This window comes from Erinaceus europaeus, chromosome 11, assembly GCF_950295315.1.
Source record: "Erinaceus europaeus chromosome 11, mEriEur2.1, whole genome shotgun sequence".
Lineage (NCBI taxonomy): Eukaryota > Metazoa > Chordata > Mammalia > Eulipotyphla > Erinaceidae > Erinaceus > Erinaceus europaeus.
In genome coordinates, this window is record NC_080172.1 from 68,062,173 (window position 1) to 68,089,345 (window position 27,173).

The following is a 27,173-nucleotide window of genomic DNA, read 5'->3' on the forward strand; positions in this document are numbered from 1 at the left end:
TTTGTATCACTCAAACAAAGAGATATTCCTGTATAGGCCCCCTTCTCTCCCCAGATAGTCACATGCTACTGGAACTGCCTGTCTTGTGACCTACTCTCTATAGTTGGCATGGGTTAAAAATAACCTCTTAAAAATAATCATTTAAAACATGGCAATACATAGAACATTGTTCAGCTTTCAAATTTTACCTCAGTTCAGTAGTGAGAACTAATGATTTTACCATCCTGCTTGCATGCCATTAAAAAGTAGTTTTCACTTCTTACTTCTTGCTTTGGCTGTTCTAGACAACCTATAAATGTGTAGGTCTTGTTTGCAAATTAACGTGATTAGGATTTTTAATGACTGCCATTTTACTTTACAATGAACATATTCTTGTTACTTTGGTTTATAGTTAAAACAAGTTTTAGTTGCTTTCTTTGGGCATAATATTTTGTCCACTTTGCACCTTTCTGTTTGCTACCTTTTCTGGTTCAACAGCTAGCATTTGGAAGGGATAGACTCAGTAAGGTTAAGTGCAGAACTGGTTTTACTTGAGTGGCACGTTCTGAAAGTTACCTGCGTAAGTTTCTAAGATAAACTCGTGCGTTGTTTTGTTGTTTTTGCTTGTTTGTTTGGAGGCTGGGTGCTCTTCTAAGGAACTTCTACTAAAATACAAAACCGTGGGGCAGCGGTAGATAGCATAAGGGCTATGCAAAGAGACTCTCATGCCTGAGGCTCCAAAGTCCCAGGTTCAATCCCCTGCACTGAGTAGTGCTCTGGTAGAAAAAAAAAAAAAAAGCCGTTCAATGTACTGATTGTAGGGTCCAGGCATTTTGGTTTAGATAAATTCATCTTTAAATAATCACTGAGCAATTATTTAACACCTTTCACAATAGACACCCACCCACCCCCTCCCCGCCTTTAACCTGACCTTAATGCCTAAGTTACTTTCCAACTCCAAGCAAACCAATCAGGAATCCATCATTGTCCGAACTCCACGAGGAAGGGGAAGGAAGGTAAACCACACCAGACGCGGTGGCTAGGCTTGTCTTCAAGCTTGCCTGAGTCACGGATGCCCTGATGCTTTATCTGTCTGTCTCTATAGGACCTAGCCCACACAGTTCTCATTCACCTTTCCTGCTCAGCCGACAATGCGCGCCCCAGAAGCGTGGGGGTTAAAAACCCGAAGCACCGGTTGGTCTCCAAGCCTCCCCCCCTTCCAGCTGAGCAAGCTCAGAGACTCCGAGATTTCCAGGCGCTGCCGCAACCCAAAGAATTACAAGGATGTCTGCTGCCAGAGAGTGAAGAGGACTCACTCAGCCTCAACTTGAGGTTGCCCGAAGGAGGCGCTAGCAGTCGGCACGTCGCGCAGCCAGGCGGGGTGGGAGGGGGCATTCTGGGGAAAAGCGGGGGGCGCCCACCCTAACTCTGGAAGCCCGGCCCTGAAGACGCCGGGGGCAGAAGGGAGGGGAGATGACCTCAGCCATCTCTGCCCATTCCAGCCAATCAGCTCGCACCCTGGCATCCGAATCCAGGACCCCCGAAGCCAGAGGCGACGCGAGCCAATGAGGAGTGGGCCGGGCGAGATGGACGGGCGGCCAGCCTATGGGGGCGAAGAGGCCCGGCTGCGCGTCTCCAAGGAGCGCCTGGCCCCGGTCGGGGGTGTGGCGCGGCGCCGGCGGGGGTGGGCGGGCGCGCCGGGCGGCAGGTGTCGGCGGCGTCTGCATTCGGCGGCGATGGAGTGGCCCCGGCGAGCTGCGGATGGCCTCTCGCGCTGGCCCCGCGGCCTCGGCCTCTTCCTCCTCCTCCTCCAGCTGCGGCCGCGGCCAGGCCTCGGTCAGGACCGGCTGGACGCGCCGCCGCCCCCCGCCGCGCCGCTGTCCCGCTGGTCCGGCCCCGTCGGGGTGAGCTGGGGGCTGCGCGCCGCTGCGCCCGAGGGCCCGGTCCCCGGCGGCGGCCGCTGGCGCCGCAGCGCACCCGGCGAGGACGAGGACTGCGGCGGGGTACTGGACTTCGCGGCCAGGCTGGCCAACAACACGCACCAGGTGAGGGTCAGCGGGCGCCGGGCCCGGGCACCGCCGGCGCTGCGCGCTGTCTCCTGGGGCCTCGCGGCCGCCTCCCGCCCCGCGCCCCCAGCGGCTCCGAAACTGCCTGTTTCGTCACAGGGGAGGCAGTCTTACACTTTCGCGACATTCTTTTTTTTTTTCTTCTCTTTTCCAGTTGTCAGAGACACCCCCCCCCAAAAAAAAATTGTTGATCTGTACAGACCACCAGTGTGCAGTCGCGTTCTGCCCCACTCGGGGCAAACGGAGGAGCAGTCGCCTCTCCGAGTCTGAGAAGTTGGGCTGCGCCGGGCGGAGGTGTGCCCGCTCGGCTCGGCGGTTCCCGAGGGAGCTGGCGGGCGGGGCCCCGACATTCCTCCGCGGTTGTTAGGTGGCTGCGAGGGTCCGAATGGCGGAGTGAACAGGCTCGGGAATGGGGGGCTGCATATACGTACACGATCCCCCTCGCGCCTTCGACTTGGCTTTCTCTTGTGACATTGCACTCGTCTCAAGATCCATGTGCTGACAGAGTCTAGCTGTTAAGAAACATATTGCAGGTATTCTGCTTCCTGCTGGGTGTTCGTCTCAAACTTTAAAATTTTGTGGCACCTCTGTCGCTAGGAACAAGCCGGGCCACCTTTTTTGATTGGCAAAGTCAGTCGTTGGAATGTTCTGGCTCCTTTGGCTTCAGTGGCTTTCCAATCTCTTCCCAATGTTTTTCTGAAATAAAATGATTTAATTGTTGCCACCCACATTTGCACCATGTATTTTCAACCTTTTATGCTTTAGTTTTATTTCTTTTCAAACAGTTCCGTGGGGGGGGGGGCACAGATAAATGCTAACGGATCTTATTTTTATATAGCCACTTTCCTTATCAACCCAGCCTGTTTCCCCTTGAACTATCTTTTCCCCGTTGCCTGGACTATACTTGTTACTGACGGGTATTTCTCAGATCTGGAGACCCAGAGCACTAACAGTCAGGGTACAAGCAGTGAGGGATAACTCTGCTTAATGCTGGCCCAGCAGCAGCTGCACAAAGGTGGGTCAAGTTAGTCCTGAAAAGGGGCTGACTGACCTCAGATTGGATGGATTGAGTACTGGAAGTCTCTCTAATTGAGAGAAAAGAAGTTTTGTGTTTCCTTTCATCCTAGTGGAAAGCTGAGAAAGACTTCACAACACTGATGCTTAGTTTATAACAGAACCACTTCCTTCTTTGAGTCAACAGGACACAGTATTCTTACTCCATATTTCAGATTTTTCTCTGGCTAGATGGCCTACCTTTAAGTCTGCAGCTACTCCTGGACTCATTCCTTTAGTAAGAGTCTTGGCTGGTTAGTTTGAATTTGTCAGTCATTTGCAATGTATGGATTTCTAGAGCAAGAATTTAAAAAGAAAAAAAGAAATTAAAAAAATTGGCTCAGTAGACCCATCATAGCAGATCTGAAACCACTAATTTGTTAAAGCCCTTATGTAATAAGACTTCCCACTATTTCTTCAGCCTTATTTAGCAACTGCTTCTAATAATGTTTTTAGCTTATTTGTTCAGTCTTCAGTGTCCAAACTGTAAATAGCTATTTTCTCACTTCTTGACCTCCTTGTTCTCTTCCTCAAGAGATTCCAATCTTTCTGTAACATATACGGTAATGGGAGGAGCACTGTTGATAGTTTTCACCTTAGAATTGGTTGATAATAGTACCTCTTAGGAGTCTACCTCCTTAACCGATAATTGTTATGTAGTAGTCTGTTCTATTTTCCTTTTCTATATCTTTTAAAAATCATCATAAATCCTCCAGAACTGTACTCATGAGATCTAATGGGCTTAGACTCTTTATAGACAGTGTAAAGCTATCAGCATTACCGAGCTTTTCATCAGAGATATTATTTCTTAAAAGAAGAACTTGCTGTTCCAGTCATTTGAATTCATATGGTCAGTGTATATGAATGCCTTCCAAACTCCCAGATCTAGATGCTAGGGATGTTGAGATGCAAAGAAAAGGTAGTCCAGTCTAGAGAATGTAAAGTCGGAAAGATTTTAGCAAATCTCCTAGAATTGTTTCTATAGCTTATTTTTCTTAGGAGACTATATCAATATTTAATCTTCTTAGGAAAGCAATATAGAACAAAAACAGTGCTTTTTAAAAAAAATTTAAGTTTTTATTATATTTATTTTCCCTTTTGTTGCCCTTGTTTTTTATTGTTGTTGTAGTTATTATTGTTGTTGTTATTGATGTTGTTGTTAGGACAGAGAGAAATAGAGAGGAGGGGAAGACGGGGAGAGAAAGATAGACACCCGCACACCTGCTTCACCGCCTGTGAAGCGACTCCGCTGCAGGTGGGGAGCGGGGGGGGCTCGAACTGGGATCTTTACACCAGTCCTTACACTTTGTGCCACATGCACTTAGCCCGCTGTGCTACCGCCCGACTCCCCAGATAGTGATTTTTATAGTTTTCTGGATTTTCTTTTTTGTTTGTTTTGTTTTTTAACCAGAGTACTGCTAAGCTCCCAGTTTATGGTGGTGCAAGAGATTAAACCTGGGACCTTTGGTGTCTCAGGTATGAAAGTCTTTTCATCATCACTATGCTATCTCCCTAGCTCCTATAGTCTTGCGGTTTTAAACTTATACTCTAATGACCAAATAACTCAGGTTTCTTCACTCATGAAATCTAAGTGTATGTCTACAAATACTTTTTTCTCAGACTCAATAATATCCTACCCTCTTGCTTTTAGCCGAAGCTATTTGCTGCTACTCTTAACGGATTCCTCAAGTAGTTAGGGTGTTCGAGACACAGATAACTTTTTGAAATTTTTATTTATTTATTTATTCATTTTTTGTTGCACTTTTTTTTAATTGTTGTAGTTATTGATGTCATCATTGTTGGATAGGACAGAGAGAAATGAAGAGAGGAGGGGAAGACAGAGAGGGGGAGAGAAAGACACCTGCAGACCTGCTTCACCGCCTGTGAAGTGACTCCCCTGCAAGAGGGGAGCCGGGGGCTCAAACCAGGATCCTTAAACCAGCCCTTGCACTTCGCGCCATGTGCACTTAACCCGCTGTGCTACTGCCCGACTCCCACATATAACTTTTATATATGAGGAAATTGAACAAACCTAAAATGTTTTATTAATGTTGGTTGCTAAGTTAGATTGCCTCAAAACATAACCCCTTATAAGTACTCCTTTGAGGTTAGGCATGAAATTTTGCCTTAAAGAAGCAGATGAAATAAATGCCTTGGCCAGTGTTACAGTGGTGGCTGACATAATTTCCTTATTCCTCATTCCTCTGCTCAGGCCATTTGACAGTTTTCTTAAAACTTTTAAAACTCGTGATTAATAAAGCCAAGAACAGTTGTTCATTCTCTGCCCTCCCTCTGCTCTCATCATTAACTACGTCTGGACACACAACCTCCCAACTTTTCCCCCAACATCAAAGCTTCTGAGTCTCTTAAATAAGCAGACCCTGTAGAGAGGCCATGTTGTATGGGTGTCAGCTCTGAGAAGAATGTACATGTTTGTTTGCTGATGCTGGCGGGGCTCCATCCAAGCTAACAGCACTAAGTATGCCTGTTGGGAGCTGCTGCTCTTCCTTCCTTGTTGTGGGTCTTTTTTAACACCCAGAAGTCTGCAGGTGAGTGTCTTCCAGTGCCCCAGAACTTTCTACCTTATTTACTCCAGTCCTCCACCTCGCCATGCTGCCTTTCACAACATCTCAACCCCTCTGCTCAATCTTTTCTTGAATTCTATGTCATCCATTTGTTTTTGGATCAAGGAATAGGAATCTTATAGATGCTTCTTCTTCATCCTGGGAGTAGAGTCACAATGAGATATACTAATGTAAAGCACTATTATACTAGTAAGACTTTTAATTCTTAAGGAGGTGTTGAAATGATTTATGCACTAGGGATTTCAGTTAAAAGTGTCAGCAGATATAATGAGGTAGATTTATCTGGGGAGAGACTAGTCTTGATCTGCAGTTTGGCTGGAGAGAGAGGGCAGAGAGCTGGCCAGGTAAAGCAAATGGCTTAGAGAGAATGCATTATAACAATTAGTCATTTATTTCTCTGTTGACACACATATTTGGTTCTTGTGCACAGGGATGTTTAATTAGAAATCTGAGTCTCCTATCTGTAAATGACTGAAAGAAGCCCCATGTTCTGCTCACTTTCTAATGACTATTTTTTTTTCCAACATCAATGGTAGGCTTTCCATCCTGCTGTTTTGATCTGATCTTTCATGTTGAGTTTTCAGAGGTTGTTAACAGTTTCTTCATGCTCTCTGCTGATTTCCAGTCAGCTCTAGCCAACAAGCATTGGCTTCTCAGTGACTACAGAGACTTGCTTGCCAACTTTGTCCTAGTTGGCCTGTCACTCTTTTGTAATCCTCATATGAAGAGCAATGCTTAACACTAAGTTCAGTGGTCAGAGTAGAAGAGTAATGTTTCTTTTTTCTCTCTCCCTTTCTACCTACTCCTATGGTGCAATTTCTATCTTGATTATATAACTGCATTTGTAAATTTCTGAAAACATTCTCTTTTAAGATTTATTATATTTACTTAACGAGAAAGGCCAGAGCAGTGCTCTGGCATATGCGAAGCTGGGGAATGAAACCAGGAGCTCATGTTTTACAAGTGCAGAATTCTACTGCTATGCTACTTCCTGGGCCTTCATTTTTAAAATAACAACAACAACAATAATAATTAAGGTTTATTTATTTATGAGAGAGGAGGAAAGGAAGAAAGAGAGAACCAGAGCACCACTCTGACATAATGTGATTCTGGGATCAAACTCAGGACCACATACCTGAGGGTCCAGCACTTAGTACACTGTACCACCTCCCTGGCTGCAATTTCAAAAAATTCTTTTTAATTTTAAAAACTTAGTTTTCTTTCTATCCCTTCACAACCAACACTTCCCCTAAAGAACAAGGTTTAATATAAAAATTCAATGTTCACATGGGAAATTATCAAAATGATTTTTTTTTTTTGCCTCCAGGGTTATTGCTGGGGCTCAGTGCCTGCACCAAGAATCCACTGCTCCTGGAGGCCATTTTTTTCCCCCTTTTGTTACCCTTGTTTTGTAGCCTTGTTGTGGTTATTATTGTTTTTGTTGATGTCGCTCGTTGTTGTATAGGACAGAGAGAAATGGAGAGAGGAGGGGAAGAGAAAGACACCTGCAGACCTGCTTTACCGCGACTCGCCTACAGGTGGGGAACCAGGTGCTCAAACCAGGATCATTCCACTGGTCCTTGCGCTTTGCGCCACGTGCACTTAACCCACTGTGCTACCGCCCAACCCCCAAAATGAATTTTTATAACCTCTCACTTTTTGGATGTTTTCTATTTTACTTTCTTGACTTGTCTCTCTTTGATTTTTCTTTTATCTTCCCATACTCTTTTCCTGTCTTGCAACTAGCATGTTTCTGAGACTGACATGCTCTCAGCTGACCCAAGGATGTAACTTAACTAGCACTTGTACTGTGTTTTTCAGTCCTCTTTTAAAAAATGTGTTCTTCCCACTGTGTGACCTTTCTGATCTGTTTATAGGTGAGTTTGAGGAGTAATGGAGCTTGAGGAACAAGCTGGTCAATTTCAGCCAGTTCTAAACAATTGAACAGTCTCAGTTGGGTTAGTAATATGAGGCTTTGAATTAGCTGCATTGAATCAGTCTCCATTACTTTATACTTTTAGAGGTTGTTGGGTGAATGCTGGACATTTGGGGCTCTTGTATCTTTTTTCTCCTCAAGGTTTGAGGTTACTTTTCCTTCTGTATCCTCAACCCCTGTGTCAGGAAACCACAGTTAAAAACAGAATCTTCCTTTCAGAGCTCATGGTGTTTTGCTGAGAAAAATCCTCTGTGAATATAATTTATTTTCTGTTTTGCATTTTAGTATCTGACCCACAACTCCTTCTCTACAACATGAAGAGTTTTGGACTAACTCTTAAAATATCTTTAAAATGTCTATGATCATATGGAAGAAGAGGTCAGAGGTTATGATCACAAATGTTTTATTGGCAGATTCTGAATTTAGAAGCAAACTGTGGCAGCTTTGCTCTGCAGTTGAACATAGCCTGGATTTCACATCTGGGGGTAATTTGTTACCACCCCCAGAGCTTGCTTCAGTGAACTGTGAATGTTTTTAAAGATAGCAGGATTATTTTTTTTATATATTTACATAGGACATTTTATCCTTCTGTTTATTCAATCATATATCTTGTTCTTTGTTAACGGAAAAAGCTGGTGCTAATAAAACAATTGATTAGTACTGTTAAACTAATTTGGATAGTCCAGAACGGAATAGATAGATAGCAGTGATTTTCTTTTCTTCCCTATAGTACTGTGCCCCAACTAGTTGGGCTGCTACTGCTGCTGTTTGTTGTTGTTTTGGTCCTGGCTACTTGTGTGTTTGAAATAGATTTTCAGTTTACCATTAGTATATTAAGTCCTGTGCTAGTGTTTAGCAACTTATGTGTGGTTAGATGTTTCTTTTTTAATAGATTTACTTATTAGCAAGAGAGAGAGTATTCTAAAGTTTCTCACTAATGCTCCTAGGTTCCTGGACCTCCGTGAAGGAGAATGTGGACCAGTGCATGAGAAACCCTGAAGCTTTAAGATAGTGAAGACTGAACAGATTACTTTTCTCAATATTTGTGAACAAAGATAAGCCTGAACTCTTGCTGATAGCATACTTCACAATTTCAAACACAGTTTGTTAGGCTGATTAGCTGGTAAGGCCGCTGAAGCAAAAATGACTTGCTCTCAGGCCAGGAGCTAGGAGTAGAACACAGATATCCCATTATGGTGCTACATTCAGAAGTATTTTATAGAGATGGTATAAATTTATGCTATACTTCAGGGGTAAGGCAAAGTTACGGACCGTCATTGTCACTCTTCTATTTGTGAATCCATCTTTGCTCCTTAAGGCCATGGTACCCTTAACAGGGTCAATAAGCCTAAGCTTTAGTTTCCCATCATATAATGGACCATTATAATGAAGCTTGTGAGTGAGAATGTTTTTGAAAACCTCCAGCTACGATTTGCATGATTTGTGTCATTTCTTAATAAGCTTGTTTATCTCTTACTCAGTCCAGCAAGGCCTATTTGTCAACCCAACAATCCTTCCAGATAAAGCCTTTGAACTGCTTCCTGAGGGACATGTGCATAAAAGAAGATAGATTCGACATGAATATATTTGGTCTTGTCACTTGGCAGAGTTGGGTGACAGGCTTAGGCGGGGGTGGCAAGAATGAGAATGAGTCAAGATTGGCAGAAATGATAGAAAAGTAAGAAGCATATGTGTTCTTTAAACCTCATGATTACATCAACATTTTGTTTTGCTAGTATGGTTGGTACTTATTTGAAACAGTGGTTAGGAGGATCGTCATCACAGATTAGACTTGGATTCAAACATCAGTAGTGATCATGGACAGATTAATCTCAGTTTGAACCTTTCTTCTAGACTATAGGCTGTAAGCTGTCTCATATATCAGAAATGCTTAGTGAGGGTTCAGGTGAAAATCTTTATTTTTTAATTTTTACTTATTTATTTTCCCTTTTGTTGCCCTTGTTTTTTATTGTTGTTGTAATTATTGTTGTTGTTATTGATGTCATCGTTGTTAGATAGGACAGAGAGAAATAGAGGAGGGGAAAACAGGGAGAGAGAAAGACAGATACCCGCACACCTGCTTCACCGACTGTGAAGCGACTTCCCTGCAGGTGGGGAGTGGGGGGGCTCGAACTGGGATACTTACACCAGTCCTTGTGCTTCGCACCATGTGCACTTAACCCGCTGTGCTACAACCCGACTCCCCAGGTGAAAATCTTAAGTTTTTTTTTTTTTCATTCATGAGATGGATGTATGAATCTTCTTAGGGTTGTTGTGAAGATTATCTCCACAAAACCTCCAGTGCATTACTATTTAGATGCTCAAATATTTGTGAATGCACTTAACTCCCCCCCTTGTTTTGTTTTTCTAAAGAATTATTATAAACATTAGTAGAAACTAAATGTAGATTAAGAAATATGTCCTTGGACTCAGAAGAGGAGAGATTATCTAAACAAAGTGTCTCTTTTTTTTTTTTTTGACAACTCTGAGGATGGTTTCAGTAACCTATGGAAACTGATACCCATGAACTTATGGGGGGTTGGGGAGAAGAAGAATGGAAAAAACCCAGAAGTAAACCAACATTTTTTTTTTTTTTTTACCTCCAGGCTTATTGCTGGGGCTCAGTGCCGGCACTACAGAGCCACTGCTGCTCTTGGAGGATATTTTCCCCTTTTTGTTGCCCTTGTTGGTTATCGTTGTTATTATTATTGTTATTCTTTTTAATATTTATTTCCTTTTTGTTTCCCTTTTTTATTATTGTAGTTATTATTGTTGTCTGTCTTTGCTGTTGGCTAGGACAGAGAAATGGAGAGATGAGGGGAAGACAGAAAGGGGACGAGAAAGACACCTGCAGACCTGCTTCACCGCCTGTGAAGTGACTCCCCTGCAGGTATGGAGCCAGGGGCTCGAACCAGGTCCTTGCGCTTGGTGCCATGTGTGCTTAACCCACTGAGCTACCACCTGACTCCTATTACTGTTTTTCTTATTGCTGCCATTGTTAGATAGGACAGAAAAATGGAGAGAGGAGGTGAAGACAGAAGGGGAGAGAAAGATAGACACCTGCAGACCTGCTTCACCACTTGTGAAGTGACCCCCCCCCCCCCCCTGCAGGTGTGGAGCTGGGAGCTCGAACTGGGATCCTTACACAGGTCCATGTGCTTTGTGCCTTGTGGCTTCTTCTTCTTCTAGCGTTTGCCCTTCTTCCGTAGCCAGTCAACAGCGTCAGGTTGAGCCTGATGTAAAGTTTCGAGACCTCCTTTGAATCTGGAGAGGTGGCAGTCGTTGACTATGTGGGTCATAGTCTGTCTGCCTGATGCTGTATCGCCAATTGACCAATAAGAACGCGTTTGGCAAAGGACAGCCCCTCAATATTAAGTTGGAGGACTCGAAGAGCAGGACCAACAGCTTGAAAGCTGTCAGGAGCTGCTTGTTGCTGGCTTTGAAAGTGACTGGGATCCATATGGATTCAGTCGGCTAGGAAGGATCATCAGTTTCCCCAATGAATGGGTACTCACGGGATGCACCACGGGAAGGTCGATCCAATGCATCCCATGTGGCTTAACCAGCTGCGCTACCACCTGCCCCCCGCAAACCAACTCTTTCTAAGACTTTGTGATATTGTTCAGGAGGTGGGAGGGTGGGGACACAGAACTTTGGTGGTGGGTGTGGTGTGGAAGTATACCCGGTAATCTTACAATCTTGTAACCCACTATTAATGACAAATAAAAAATGGAATAACAACAAAGTATCTTTTTTGAAGCCTTGAGAAGTTAAGCAAAGGACTTTCCTGCCTAGGGCTCTGAGGTCCCAGATTCAGTCTCCAGCTTCATCACAAGCCAGAACTGCTCTAATCCCTCCTTCTCTCTCTGCCTTTCTCTGTATCTCACATTAAAATTATAAAAATTAAAAATGAGGTTAAGCACAGGTGGCGCAAAGCACAAGGATCAGCGTAAGGATCCCAGTTTGAGCCCCCAGCTCCCCACCTGCAGGGGAGTCGCTTCACAGGCGGTGAAGCAGGTCTGCAGGTGTCTATCCTTCTCTCCCCCTCTGTCTTCCCCTCCTCTCTCCATTTCTCTCTGTCCTACCCTTGAGAGCTTGTTTGGAGGTTCTAGCAGGGGAGCGCAGCTACTCGTATATACTTGACCGAAGACCGGTCCGTCTCTATTTGGGGAAGGCCGTCCTCTTCGACCGAGTGCGCAGCTTTGGGAGGGACGCACATGGAGCGGTGAGGGAGGAAGGGGACACCCGCCTAGCCAGCCAGATCAGCCGAATCAACCCTGGCGATCAATGGGGTGACAGATGTCGCAGCCAGATCGCCCTCACATCCTCTCTGTCCTACCCAACAACGACAACATCAATGACAACAGCAATAACTACAATAATAAAACAAGTGCAACAAAAGGGAATAAATAAATATTTTTTAAAAAATTAAAAATGAAAGAAAAAAAACTTGAGTTTTACAATTAGGGGTTGGAAAGCAGCTCCTGGTTCAGATGCACAGCACCTAGTGCTGTGATATCTCTTTGTCTCTCTGTATAAGAATGAAAGACAGGAGTTGGGCAGTAGCACAGCAGGTTAAGTGCACATGGCAAGAATGAAAAACAAAAATCAGCCCAGTATCAGTGAAATAATGCATGTGTGAGACCCCATTGCTAAAAAAAAACCAAAAACCTGACAATTATAAAACATGATAATACTTAAATTTCTTAACTCTTCTTTCACTAAGCTTTTAATTTATTAGTATTTTTAATTGTGGTTTAAATTGACAACTATGAAATATTACCTTGTCTGTTTCACCTTCATTCATTAGCTGAGCATCTGAGGTTAGCTTTGCATTTTACTGATCTCTTGAAGTTGTAAGACATATGAATGAGAAATGGTAGTTATTTCTCAAGAACTTTGCTTAGGCACCAAAGCAAAGGACTCTGGGGAAGGGAGGAGTGGAGGGGGGCTTTAGGGTCCTGGTGCTGATGGAAAAGGATCTGAGTTGGAGGGAAGAGTGTTTTACAGACATTTCTCATGGGGAGATGACAAATTGTTCCCATGTAAGCCATTAACCTTCCCCAATAAAAGTGTGTGTGTGTGTGTGTGTGTGTGTGTGTGTGTGTGTTTTTGCTTGGAAGCATACATAGCAGGCTAGAATGTTAATGGACTTAGTTTTTATTATGTGCATGTTTCTTTAAGTTAATATTTCACTACTTTCTGGCCATTGTTAACACTGTGTTCCTGTTCCAGTTAAAGTGACCTTCTCACCATTGCCTTTGGCTCACCATGTTCTCTGTCCCTTCCCCATCTTTATTCTCACAGAATTCCTCATTGTCTGGATGGCCTTCTAGTGCTGACTGTTTTTTTCTGTTCTGTCCTGCAACACTCAGTTATGCCATCTAATCCACTACTTAGCTATAGTATTCTGTCTTGTATTCAGTTTCATTTATTGAATTTGATTCAGCAGATTAGAACCTCCCTAAAGGTAAGGGTCACACTTATACTATAATGCATGTGTGTGTGTGTGTGTGTGTGTGTGTGTGTGTGTGTGTATGTATATATATATATTTATTTATTTATTTATTTATATTATTTTTCATCACTTTACCTCACATAGTGCTAGAGAAAGAGTAGGTATTGAAGGTGGTCTGAAGTGAGACAGACTTGAGTTTGAATTCTCACTTTCCAATTGTATGGCTTTAGGCAAATAACCTCTCTGAGCCTGCTTGTTCATTTGTAAAGTAGCAGTGGGCCTTATATAGGTGCTCACTAAAGTTTCAACACAATTATTGCTGCTTCTTAAATATTGCTCACTGAGTACCTGCTATGTGTTAGGCATTGCCCTGGGTCCTGGGAACCAGTATGGAACACAACTGGCAAGATCCCTACCTTTATGGATCCGTAGAGAGAATGGGTATTGAACAAACCCTTAAATATAAATATGATAAGAAAAAATGTAGTACAGGAGAATAAATGACAGAGGTTTCTTTCTTTTTTTTAAATTTCTTTATTGGGGAATTAATGTTTTACATTCGACAGTAAATACAATAGTTTGTATATGCATAACATTTCCCAGTTTTCCATATAACAATACAACCCCCACTAGGGACAGAGGTTTTTTTCTTGTGGGGCATTAGGGAGATTTTGCTAAGACATGATTTAAATTGATCATTAAAAATAGAAGTTACTAGGGAAAATTAAGAGATGGGATGGGGGCATGGATCAACCAGTTAACATCTGTGACCAACAGAGAAACAATGATGGAAGCCAAAACTCCTTTCTTCTGTGCCCCACAAAAGAATTTTGGTTCATATTCCCATAGGGGGAAATGTTAGGGGAATATGACCAGAGGGCTTTGAACCCAAGTTCCACTGGGACCTGAGACCTTGTGACAAATGACCTTTGTTTTTGCACCGTCACTGTGGGGGAAAAGATTCTGCAAAACATCTGAGGAACTCAGGCTCTGTTTTGCCTGAGTGGGAAGAAGAAAAAGGAAGGACAAATATGGGATGATTTCATCATAAATGGTATATAGAGAAATGAAACACATAAACTTAAAATATATATATATTGCCACCAATTTCAAGAACCTGGAAGAAATGGATGATTTCCTAGATACCAACTTCCAAAATTAAACAAAGAGGATCCAGAAAATATGAACAGGCCAGTAACAGCCAAAGAAATTGAAACAGTTATCAAAAACTCTTCCAACAATAAAAGTCCTGGACCAGATTGTTTTATAAATGAATTCTCCAAAGCCTTCAAGGAAGAGTTAATGCCTCTACTTTTAAAGCTCTTCCAAATGATTAAAGTCACAGGAGTACTCCCATCTAGCTTCTATGAAGCCAACATCACTCTGATACCAAAAGCAGACAGGGACACAACAAAAATGAAAACTACAGACCAATATCTATGATGAATATAGATGCTAAAATATTGAACAAAATTCTAGCCAACCAAATACAACAGTATATTAAAATACTGTTCATCATGACCAAGTGGGGTTTATCCCAGGGATGCAAGGTTGGTTTAATATATGTAAATCAATCAGCGTGATCCACCATGTCATTAAAAGCAAGACCAAAAACCACATGATTATATCAATAGATGCAGAGAAAGCCTTTGACAAAATCTAACATCCCTTCATTATCAAAACACTACAAAAAATGGGAATATGTGGAAAATTCCTTAAGATACTGGAGTCCATATATAGCAAACCTAGAGCCAACATCATACTCAATGGTGAAAAACTAGAAACATTTCCCCTTAGATCAGGTACTAGACAGGGCTGCCCACTATCACCATTACTATTCAACATAGTATTGGAAGTTCTTGCCATAGCAATCAGGCCACAGCAAGGAATTAAAGGGATACAGATTGGAAGAGAAGAAATCAAACTTTCACTGTTTGCAGATGAGATGTTAATATACATAGAAAAACTTAAAGAATCCAAACAGGAAGCTTTTAGAAATTATCAGAGAATATAGTAAGGTGTCAGGGTAAAAAATTAACATACAAAAGTCAGTAGCATTCTTCTATGCAAACACTGTTATTAGAAGAAGAAATAAAAATCCCTTTTACTATAGCAACAAAAACAATAAGATATCTAGGAATAAACCTAGTAAAAGAAATGAAAGACTTGTATACTGAAAATTACAAATCATTACTCAAGGAAAAAGAAAAAGACACAAAGGGGAGTCGGGTGGTAGCGCAGCAGGTTAAGCACACATGGCGCGAAGTACAAGGACCGGTTCAGGCCCCCAGCTCCCCACCTGCAGGGAAGTCGCTTCACAGGCGGTGAAGCAGGTCTGTAGGTGTCTATCTTTCCCCTTCTGTGTCTTCCCCTCCTCTCTCCATTTATCTCTGTGCTATCCAACAATAATGACACCAATAACAACAATAATAAATACAACAATAAAACAAGGACAACAAAAAGGGAATAAATAAATAAATATAAAAGAAAAAGACAAAAAAGTGGAAAGATATTCCATGTTCATGGATTGAAAGAATTAACATAATCTAAATGAATATACTACCCAGAGAGCCATATACAAATTTAATGCAGTCCCCATCAAGGTCCCATCCAATTTTTTTAGGAGAATTAGAACAAAATCTATAAATGTTTATCTGGAACCAGAAAATACCTAGAATTGCCAAAACAATACTGAGAAGAAAGAACAGAATTGGAGGCATCTGGGGTCAGGGAGAGAGAGGTTCAGGTCCTGGAACATGATGTCAGAGGAGGGCCAAGGGGGAGCGGTTGAATAATTATGTGGAAAACTAAGAAATGTTGCACATGTAAAAACTACTGTATTTTACTGTTGACTGTAAATCATTAATCCCTTAGTAAAGGAGAAAAAATAATAAATATATATCAACCCATAACTATGATCTTAGAACTGTCATGATTACCTTTGAGGAGTGGGAGGAAACAGAACTTCAGTAGTGGGAGTAGTGTGGAATTACACCCCTATTATTTTCTAATCACTGTTAAATCTTAAAAAAGAAAGAAAATGAATAGGAGTCGACTAGTAGGAATATCCCAACTGAGAGCAGCATATTCAAAGGCTTGCGCTAGAAAGAGCTTGGTGTGTGTGCAGGGTCTGGAAGATGATCTGTGTGGCCGAGCAGTGGGAGCGTGGGAGTTAGTTCCCACACCCGTCTATACTGGGTGGCCAGTGAGCTATTCTGGTTCAGTCAGTAGATAGTAAGGACATGCTCCTTCATCACTTTTTTCACTTTCTTTCATTTGAAACAGGACTAAGCTGTAAAGTTTCAGTGTTACCAGTTTTGACATTTAGCTAATTTGCATGGCATGTTTAGAAATGGCATGTTAAGGGCTGCAGAGGTGGCTCAGTGGGTACAGCTCTTGCCTTCCAGAGACCAGGGCTTAGATCCCCGGCACCACATGAGAGCACTAAAAATAGAGGCTGGAAAACCTGGAAGCAACCCAGGTGTCCAACAACAGATGAGTGGCTGAGCAAGTTGTGGTATATATACACAGTGGAATACTACTCAGCTGTAAAAAATGGTGACTTCACTGTTTTCAGCCCATCTTGGATGGACCTTGAAAAAATCATGTTGAGTGAAATAAGTCAGAAACAGAAGGATGAATATGGGATGATCTCACTCTCAGGCCGAAGTTGAAAAACAAGATCAGAAAAGAAAACACAAGTCGAACCTGAAATGGAATTGGCATATTGCACCAAAGTAAAAGACCCTGGGGTGGGTGGGTGGGGAGAATACAGGTCCAAGAAGGATTCAGAGGACCTAGTGGGGGTTGTATTGTTAAATGGGAAACTGGGGAATGTTATGCATGTACAAACTATTGTACTTACTGTTGAATGTAAAACATTAATTCCCCAATTTAAAAAAAAAATCAGTAAAAAAAAAAAGAATAGAGGCTGGTAGACAGTGGGACAATTTTTTTTTTCTTTTTCTTCTTTTCTTTTTGTGAGGCAGTATTTTATTGAAAAAACAGTGAGGAGTTACTATGCAAATTATCAAAATTATAATGGATTGAGTAGAAGTATGCTGTAAGGAAAAAAGGAGAGAAAGTGAGGTCTGGAATATATTGTATTTTAGATGAGTGAATGGAAAAGCGAAATTTCAGTTATAGCCTGTGGTGGCAGCTTGCTATGAGGACCTGTCAAGTACCTATGGATATTACTAATTGTTGCCTGCTAGATTCCAGGGAATCAGAAATTGGGGGGAAAGTTGAAATATAAAGCATTAATTAATAATTTTTAATTTTTATTTATAAAATGGAAATATTGACAAGACTATAGGATAAGAGGGGTACATCTCCACACAATGCCCACCCCCAGAGCTCCATATCCATTGCCCTCCCTTGATAGCTTCCCTATTCTTTATCCCTCTGGGAGAATGTACCCAGGAACATTGTGGCGTGCAGAAGGTGGGAGACTTCTGTAATTGTTTCTCCACTGAACATGCGCATTGGCAGGTTGATCCAAACTAGTGGAGCAATCTACCACTTAATGGGGTGGTTCAGTGGTGGAGTACATGCTTGAACTCCTGGGCTTTTTCCACCGCGTCCACTGCATTTTAAAAAATTGAATTATTCCATAAAAGTAAAATTAAAAAAATCTAAACCTGTCTTTGTAAGTGCCAAGGGTTTTTGTTGTTATATTTGTTATTTCTCTGCTGCCTTAGTCACCCTTCTTCACGATCAAGAAGAGATCATAATTTATCTTTAAAGTATGCTGTACCATTACTCACATCATTTTAATGTGGTGTGACATTGATGCCCTCAAGGGCTGTGTGAGCTATTTTCTCAGTTCTCCAGTGATCTAAGTTTACAACTTCACCACCATTGTCTCCTTGTTTAAGTTACTTTTTTTCAGGCTAAATGGCATTGCCCTTGTAGTGTCATTCCTTCCAGCTGCTGTCTGTCTCTAGAGCCACGGCCCCTCAAATTGTATTTACTGCTTCTGAAAACCAAGTAAACAGATGACTAATCTCAAGCAATTCTAACAAGTTCTGCAAGTTGGAATGATGCCTCTTAGAGGTCAGGTGCATGGATGTTACTGCATGGAGAGTGGCATCAGAGCTCTCCCTTGTCTCCTTTCAGTGGGTGTTCAGACTGTTAAGGACTCCAGGATATAGGGGCTGCTTTTACTCTCTCCTTTAATTCACATATTGTGCAGTAAGGAACTATTTTGTTTTCTTTTAAATAAAGACAGCAGGGGAGTAAACAAACTGAGTATTTAAATTGTTGATGAGTCACAGACTTGTAAAGCTTACTGGGATCAGAAAGATTGTGACTCCAGCTCCTTTGCCTCAGTGGTTAAGTTTACTGCTCAAGTTCACAGTATTTGTCAGTGCTGGAAATAAAAATTAGGTTGACTAATTATTAGCTGGGTGCTCTCCTCTATATCAGTCTGCCTCCTAGAAAACTGAATAATTGGATAGGTTTGAAAATATCTATAATATTTTATGTTAAGCTTTTTCACTTCTAAGAATAGTCTCCATGAGAACTAGAACATTTGTGATCTTATTTTTGGCTCATGCTCTATGATTCTAGCAGTGCCTTATAACAGAATGGTCTTCTTTTAATATTATATTGTTCCTATCTGTAAGGCCAGTTGTGTTCCAGACCTGTCCTGCACATGACTGTGCCCTGTCTAGTCCTGTGCTTCCTACCTGATCTTAAACTCTCAGGCTTATGGGGTCACTGATACTTTTATCTTTGTTCACAGTCTCATTTGACTCTTACTGTTTCTATGAGGTAAGTGAGTTTAATTCTGTTTTACTCTTGTTGGAATGGATTCCCAAGAGCAGATATGATAGGACCCCACTTTCCAGCTACTTAGTGGAGATGGCTTTGGCACCTCCTTTTGTAGTTCTGTTTTCCCTATGACTGTTGCTTTATAGATTAAACATCTAGTATGTTGAACCTCCAACTAAGAAGTCTTTCTAGAGAAGGAACTCCATGAGCACAGACATGGTTTGCTTCCATTTTTCTAGGACCCAAAATAGGATGTGGTGCTTGTTAGGCATGCAGATGAACTGTTGAAAGTTAAAAGAATGTATGTGAAGGCTGCTGTCATTGGAATCACTCTTGTTTACTTGCACGAGAGGCTATTCTCATGGCAAGATAGCCAGGTCATCTGCAAATGGCTTTCAGGCTGGGATTCATCCTGTGAAATTGACCCACACCTGGTTGTGCCAGTGTTAGTCCTTTCAGTGTAACTGAAAAGTTAGTTCTTTTGATCCCTGTAACTAAAGATAGGTAGACGTTCCTCATTACTGAATTTTTTGCCCAAGTTACAATGACCCTGGGGACCATTTTCAAGTTCTCCAAGCTATAGTAACAGTACTTTAATTTGGCATCTGCCTTAATTAGATGTGGAGATAAAACTATGTCCCTAATGAATGTTGTGTTTTGTGGCCTTTCACATTTTTCAGATAAAACTCTAAGGATTAGCCACATGGCTATGTTTGAGCTGATTTATGGTTTCTGAAATGTGTGGACCTCAGACTTTGAAAGGGTGGGCATCAGGTTTTAAGGCGGATCTATTTCAGAGAAGGTAGTACAAGCTGTCCCATATTTTCTTTCTTTTTTTTTTAAGTTTTTTAAAAAAATTTATTCTCTTTTTGTTGCCCTTGTTTTTTTTTTTTTTAAGTTTTTAAATTTATTTACTTATTTTCCCTTTTTGTTGCCCTTGTTTTTTTATTGCTGTTGTAGTTATTGTTGTTATTGATGTCGTCTTTGTTAGATAGGACAGAGAGAAATGGAGAGAGGAGGGGAAGACAGAGAGGGGGAGAGAAAGATAGACATCTGCAGACCTGCTTCACCGCTTGTGAAGCTTTCCCCCTGCAGGTGGGGGCCAGGGGCTTGAACCTGGGTCCTTGTGCACTGTAATGTAAGTGCTTAACCAGGTGAGCCACCACCTGGCCCCATGTTGCCCTTCTTTTATTGTTGTAGTTGTTATTGATGTTGTCGTTGTTGGATAGGACAGAGAGAAATGGAGAGGGGAGGGGAAGACAAGAGAGGGGGAGAGAAAGAGAGACACCTGCAGACCTGCTTCACCACTTGTGAAGCAATTCCCCTGCAGGTGGGGAGCCAGGAGCTTGAAACAGGATCCTTACGCTGGTCCTTGCGCTTTGCACCACCAGCTCTTAACCTGCTGTGCTATTGCCCAACTCCTGTCCCATATTTTATAACAGGAGTCCCTAAAAGTACATTTGATTAAAGTGCCCACCCCCAACTCTTCATCTGCAATATTCCAACCTTTAGGTTCATGATTAGTAAACAACTTGTTGGGCTTTATATGTCAACTCTCTTTTCAGCCACCAGGTTCCAGATGCTACCATGATGCCAACTGGACTTCCTGGGCAGACAACCCCACCAATGTGTCCTGGAGCTCAGCTTCTCCAGAGCCCCACCCTACTAGGGGAAGAGAGAGGCAGGTTGGGAGTATGGATCGACCCATGTTAAGCGGGGAAGCAATTACAGAAGCCAGACCTTCAACTTCTGCATCCCACAGTGACCTTGGGTCCATGCTCCCAGAGGGATAAAGAATAGGAAAGCTATCAGGGGAGGTCATGGAATACGGAGATCTGGTGGTGGGAGTTGTGTGGAGTTGTACCCCTCTTATCCTATGGTATTGTTAATGTCTCCTTTTTTAAATAAATAAATAATAATAATAATAATGAAAAGAATAAACTGATGAGTTCTGGGCTGGGCATTTAGCATAATGCTTATGCAGAAGATTCTCAGGCCTGAGGCTCTAAGGCTCCCTGTTCAGTCCCCAGCACCACCGTAAGTCAGAGCTAAGCAGTGTTATGGTGAAGGAAAAACAAAATGGAACTTGTAAGTTCTGTGTTTACCTTAAAAAGAAATGTATTCCTTGTTCAAGGACCCAGGTTCAAGCCCCCAGTTTCAAAGCTTCAAAAGTGGTGAAGCAAGTCTACAGGTATCTCTCCACCCTTTATTTTGTTTATTTATTTAGGTAGAGACAAGGAGAAATTAAAAAGGGAGGAAGAGACATAGGGAGAGAGACAGACACTTCACTTCTTGTGAAGCTAGCCCCCAGCAGATGGAGTATAGCCTGCTTTTCACTGGACACGTTGGGAGTATCTTTAAATGTCAGTGAATTCCTGAAACATTTTTCAGTAATCCTTGGTTTAGTGTTTTACTGCATAATATAGCTTACTTTGTGATGATTTGACTCGTCATCTAGAATGCACAGATAGAGAGATATAGCATGGGGCCTAGCAAGATCGCTCTTGGATAGTAAGTGCACTTCCTTTTTCATAGGTACCTTTCAGGCTCATGCCTGGCCCCTACCATGATGAAGGATGCTTCAGGGCTGTGGTGTCTTTGTCTCTATCTCTATCTTTTTATCTGGAAAAGTTGACCTGGAGCAATGACGCCCGAGTGGTGACAAAAAAACGTAATAATTTTTTTAAAAATTTTATTATTGGGTAGAAACAGAGAGAAATTGAAAGGGGAAGGAGAGATAGAGAGGGAGAGAGACAGAGACACCCGCAGCAGCCCTGCTTCACCACTCAATAAGTTGTACCCCTGCAGGTGGGGACCAGGGGCTTGAACCTGGGTCCTTGTGCATTGTAATATGCATGTTTAACCAGGTGCACCACCGCCTGGCCCCTCCAAAAGTAAATCTTGCCTATCCCACTAGGGAAAGATAGAAATAGGCTAGGGGTATGGATCAGGCTGCCAATGTCCATGTTCAGTAGAGAAACAATTACAGAAGCCAGACCTTCTACCTTCTGAACCCCATAAAGAATTTTGGGGAGGTGGTACACCTGACTAAGTGCTCACATTGAAGTATGCAAGGACCCAGGTTCAAGCCCCCTGGTCCCTACCTGTAGGGGGAAAGTTTCACAAGTGGCAGAGCAGGACTGCAGGTATCTCTCTGTCTCTCTCCTCTCTTTTTTATTCCCTCCCTCTCTATCTCCCCCTAGCCTCTCAATTTCCCTCTGTCTCTATCCTATAATAAATAAATTTAAAAATATTTTTAAAAAAGAACATTGGTCCATACTCCCAGAAGGATAAAGAATAGGAAAGCTTCCAATGCAAGGAATGGAATATGGAACTCTAGTGGATAGAATTGTATGGAATTATACCTCTCTCATCCTACAATCGTGTTAATCATTACTAAATCACTAATTAAAAGTATTATAATTGTTATTATAACCAAGTTATTAGAGCTTGTTTTACTTTGAAATTCTTATGGTTAGGATTTACTGTACCATATATGACCTCACCATGATTTATGACATTTAATGCTATTTACAAGTAACTGTATCTTAGATACTGACAGGACCAATTGCTTCTGTTATCCCTGGTCTAAGACTATAAATGATTTCATACTTCAAAAAGTTATTATTGGAAATGCATTAACAGTTTAAGCCCAGCAGTAGTTTTTCATAGAATTATTGACCATCTTGTATCATATTGTCAATTGCTTATTCTTGTCTTTTCCCTATTTTTTGTTGTGGTGGCTATCATTTTCTTTCTTTCTCTCCCTCCCGTTCCTCCTCTCTCCCCAAATTAGTTAACTTATTAACATGAAAAAGAGGAGAGAGGGAGGGAGGGAGAGAGAATATGAAAGACATCAATGTGGCACGTACAACGTGTGGAATCAAACTTGGGACTTTTTACTTTGAAATCCAAGTTTGCCCACTGCACCACCTTCTAGCTGCCATTGCCATTTTCTTACTGATGAAAGTTCTTTTTAATTAATTATTTATTTATTCCCTTTTTGTTGCCCTTGTTGTTTTATTGTTGTAGTTATTATTGATGTCGTTGTTGTTGGATAGGACAGAGAGAAATGGAGAGAGGAGGGGAAGACAGAGAGGGAGAGAAAGACAGACACCTGCAGACCTGCTTCACCGCCTGTGAAGGGACCTGCCTGCAGGTGGGGAGCCGGGGGCTCGAACCGGGATCCTGACGCCGGTCCTTGAGCTTAGTGCCACCTGCGCTTAACCCGCTGTGCTACAGCCCGACTCCCTGAAAGTTCTTTTTATACTAGCCATTTGTCATGTTGCAAATATTTCCACTTAATATTTTCCATTTACCTTTCTCTTTGTTTTTTGCCACTAATATTTTATATAGTTAGTATAATCCATATATAATATTATTCCTTCTGCATTTTTTGTTTTTATCTTCTGCTAAGATAGTAAAATTAGTCATTCATATTTCTAGGATTTTGATGGTTTATCTTTTATGTTTTTAACTCTTTGCTTTATGTAAAATTTATTTGGAAGTTGTGGTGGTCAGAAAGTAGTTAGGAATTCAGCTTTTAATTTTTTTTTTTTCTTAATAGCTAGCTTTCCCAGCATTTTTTTGCCACTGACTTAAAATGCTTAATTTATCATGCACTTGAAACTAGTCCATTCGTGGTATTTATTTTGTCTCATTGATCTAGAGCTTTTCTGTTCCTGTGCCAGTAACTATACTAGGTACTTAATAAGTTTCTCTAGGAGTACAAGTTTCATGCTCATCTGCTTCTGATGGAATCAAGTTGACATTTTACATAGTTAGTCTTAAACTTCTTGGTTTCTAAGCTTCCTGCACAAGGAAACTTGTGTTTTGGCTTTTTCTGTTTGTTTGTTTCTGCATTTCCAAGTATTGGATTTTGGGTTATTAACCTTACATATAGAATTTTTATATGTCCTTCCTTAATTTTGGTCTGATTTCTAAATCATACATATGACTGGTAGCTGAATAATATGTAGTGGCCCCATCATGTTCTGTTTTTGCTAAGCAAGCTATCTTTTAGGCATACTACACTAATACATTATAACTATTGTTTACCAGAAATAAAACATGCTTCAACTCTCCCCTGCCTCTTCCATTTTCATTGCCATGTATACAGCTGACACATAACATGTTTTTGTAATAGTTCTTGAAATGGATATTCACTTGGCATTCTGTTGGCTTTTTTTTTATATTAAGTATTTAAAACTTGTAATATATTTATTGGTGATACTGTATTTGAGACTTGGGTGTTTTTTTGTTTTCTAGAGGGATTGTTCTTCTTTTTAGTTCCTTTTTTTTTTTTTTGTCCTCTGCTCACATTTCTTCTACTTATCTTACTTTTCCTTGATTAGACCAACTGAACCATAACTTATTGGTTAATTGTGTTCAGCTGTAAATATACCATTGGGAACCATGCCTGTTTGAGTAAGTGATCCTGCAGCCGCATCTCAGCTTTTTTTCTTGTTTTTGTTTTTGTCTTCAAGGTTATTGCTGGGGCTGAGTGCCTGCACCACGAATCTACTGCTCCTGGAGGCCTTCCCCCCCTTTTTTTTTGTTGCCCTTGTTGTTCTGGTTATTATTATTTTTGTCATTGATGTCATTGTTGTTGGATAGTACAGAGAGAAATAGAGAGAGGAGGGGAAAACAGAGAGGGGGAGAGAAAGACACCTGCAGACCTGCTTCACCGCCTGTGAAGCCACACCTGCAGGTGGGGAGCCCAGGGCTCGAACGGGGATTCTTATGCCAGTCCTTGTGCTTTGTGCCATGTGCACTTAACCCGCTGTGCTACCACCCGACCCCCTGTGTACTTTAAGCAGAAGCACTTTTCTTATCACTCGTACTTCATTTTCTCAATTTTTATGTGCATTCCATTTCTGCTTATACTTTTAAGATCCTGAAATTCTTATTTTAACCAGTTCTTATATAACCTCACTGTATACTTAGCATTTTAACAGTTGATGATATTGATATATATTATTTACCTTCTAAAATTTTCCAAAATACTTGCACACAACTTCACGTGTGTTGAGCCCGGGTCCTTGCATATAAAATGTGAACCCTTAAGCAAGTGTGCTACTTAGCCCCTGGTTGTACAATTTTAACCTTACTGCTCACCCCCAGTTATTTAAGGATATTTTTCTCATGGATTGCATTATTTCTGAAATGTCTACTAGAATTCTTTGTTCCTCTACATGGGATGCCATTTATGTATTTATTTATTTATTCCCTTTTGTTGTCCATGTTTTATTATTGTAGTTATTATTATTGTTGTTGATGTCATTATTAGACAGGACAGAGAGAATTGGAGAGAGGAAGGGAAGACAGAGAGGGGGAGAGAAAGATAGACACCTGCAGACCTGCTTCACCGCCTGTGAAGTGACTCCCCTGCAGGTGGGGAGCCGGGGGCTCAAACCGGGATCCCTACCCGGTCCTTGTGCTTTGTGTCACGTGTGCTTAACCCGCTGTGCTACCACCTGACTCCCATTTATTTATTTTTTATGATCTTTATTTATTGGATGTAGATAGCCAGAAATCAAGAGGAAAAGGGGGATAGAGAGGGAGACACCTGCAGCCCTGCTTCACTATTTGGGAAACTTTCCCCCTGCAGCTGAGGACTAGGGGCTTGAACTTGGGTCTTTGCACATTGTAGCATGTGTGTTTAGCCAGGTGTGCCACTGCCTGGCCTCTGGGGTGCCACTTATTTCTTCCGGATGCTTTAAAGATTTGTAACTGTTGCTGGTTTTAAATGATTTGAATATCATGTGCTTTGTGTAGTTTTCATTGTGTTTCTGAACTTAGGGTTTGTGAGTCTCTTGAATCTTTGGGTTTATACTTCTCATAAAACTTGAAAGCTGTTATGTTTTAATTTTTTTAACTTGAAGTTATTATTTTTTTTCAGAATTTTTCCTTAGTACTTATTTTTATTTTTCAAAAGGGTTTACTTATTGTTGGGAGATGAGACCAGAGTATTACTCTGACATACTAGGGTATCAGACTGAGGAACTCATGCATTTCAGTCCAGCCCTCTACCTGCTGTGTTACCTTCCAGGCTGCACTTCAGATTTTATCTATCTCCAACAACCCACTCCTATTTCCCAGACACTCTTGATTACATACATACTAGGTTACTTGAAGTTTCACAGTTCAATGACACTCTGTTCACTTTTTATGTACTTTTAAATGTTTTTCACTTTGGATACTTGTCATTGATAAGTCTTCAAGTTTATTAATATTTTCTCCTGCACTGTTTAGCTTTCTGTTAATCCTGCCCCTTATGGTTTTTATCCTAGATATTATAATTCTTATCTCTGAAAGTTCAAAATTCTTTTTTTTTTTTTTGGTATCTTCTAAGTTATTATTCTAGTATGTGCAGTCTGCTTTCTGACTTCTTGAACATACAAAGCATAATTATAACTTTGTAATGTCTTTATCTGTTCTAATATCTGTGTTATTTCTAAATCAGTCTGATTTTTTTCTTCTGAGTCTGTTTTCTTACCTTCTTGCATGACTGCCCTATTTTTTTTATTGAATGTGGACATTGTGGAATTTATCTTGTTCTATGCTGGATATTTTTATATTCCTATAAATATTCTCGAACTTTGTTCTGGGACATTGTTAACTTATTTAGTAACAGTCTGGTTCATTTTGGTCTAACCTTTACACTTTCTGAAGGCAAGGGAAGATCAGAATAGACTTCCGTCTAGGGTTAATTTTTCTTCATTACTGAGGTAAAACTTTCCCAAGTACTCTGATTCTTTGTGAAATACAAATTTTTCTACTATGGTTGTTGGAGCAGGAATTTTTTCTGCTTCTGTGGGAGGCCCAAATACAGTTTCCTTAACTTCTTTTGGGTATCTATCATTCTTTTTCTTCAAGTACTTTCTTTACTCATGTGTCTGTCTGTACTGATGAGAACGTAGTTGGATACCTGGCTGAGTGGTTGTGGAACCCATATGTGGGTCTCCTGGGTTCTCTTTTCTGGGCAACTCTCTCCTGTCTTTGTCTCTATGATTTCTTGAATTTTAACCTCCTTTTTTTTTTGCCTCCAGGGTTATTGCTGGGTCTCAGTGCCTGCACTACGAATCCACTGCTCCTGGAGGTCACCTTTTTCACTTTTGTTGCCCTTGTTGTTTATCGTCGTTGTTATTACCATCATTGTTGTTGGGTAGGACAGAGAGAAATGGAGAGAGGAAGGGAAGACAGAGACGGGGAGAGACAGAATAGACATCTGCAGACCTGCTTCACTACTTGTGAAGCGAACCCCCTTAAGGTGGGGAGCCGGGGACTAGAACCGGGATCCTTACGTATGTCCTTGCACT

General features: G+C 41.3%; 1 protein-coding gene across 2 annotated transcripts in view; it reads left to right on the plus strand.

Annotated features, from left to right (window-relative positions):
• The first annotated feature begins 1,359 nt into the window (after positions 1-1,359).
• The window catches only part of SORT1 (sortilin 1), a 76,512-nt gene continuing 50,698 nt past the window's right edge, over positions 1,360-27,173 (plus strand). For both annotated transcript variants that reach the window (XM_007529326.2, XM_007529327.3), the window contains exon 1: positions 1,360-2,024. In XM_007529326.2, coding sequence (XP_007529388.2) covers positions 1,545-2,024 — 480 coding nt within the window. In that variant the 5' untranslated portion in view covers positions 1,360-1,544. The remainder of the gene's footprint in view (positions 2,025-27,173) is intronic.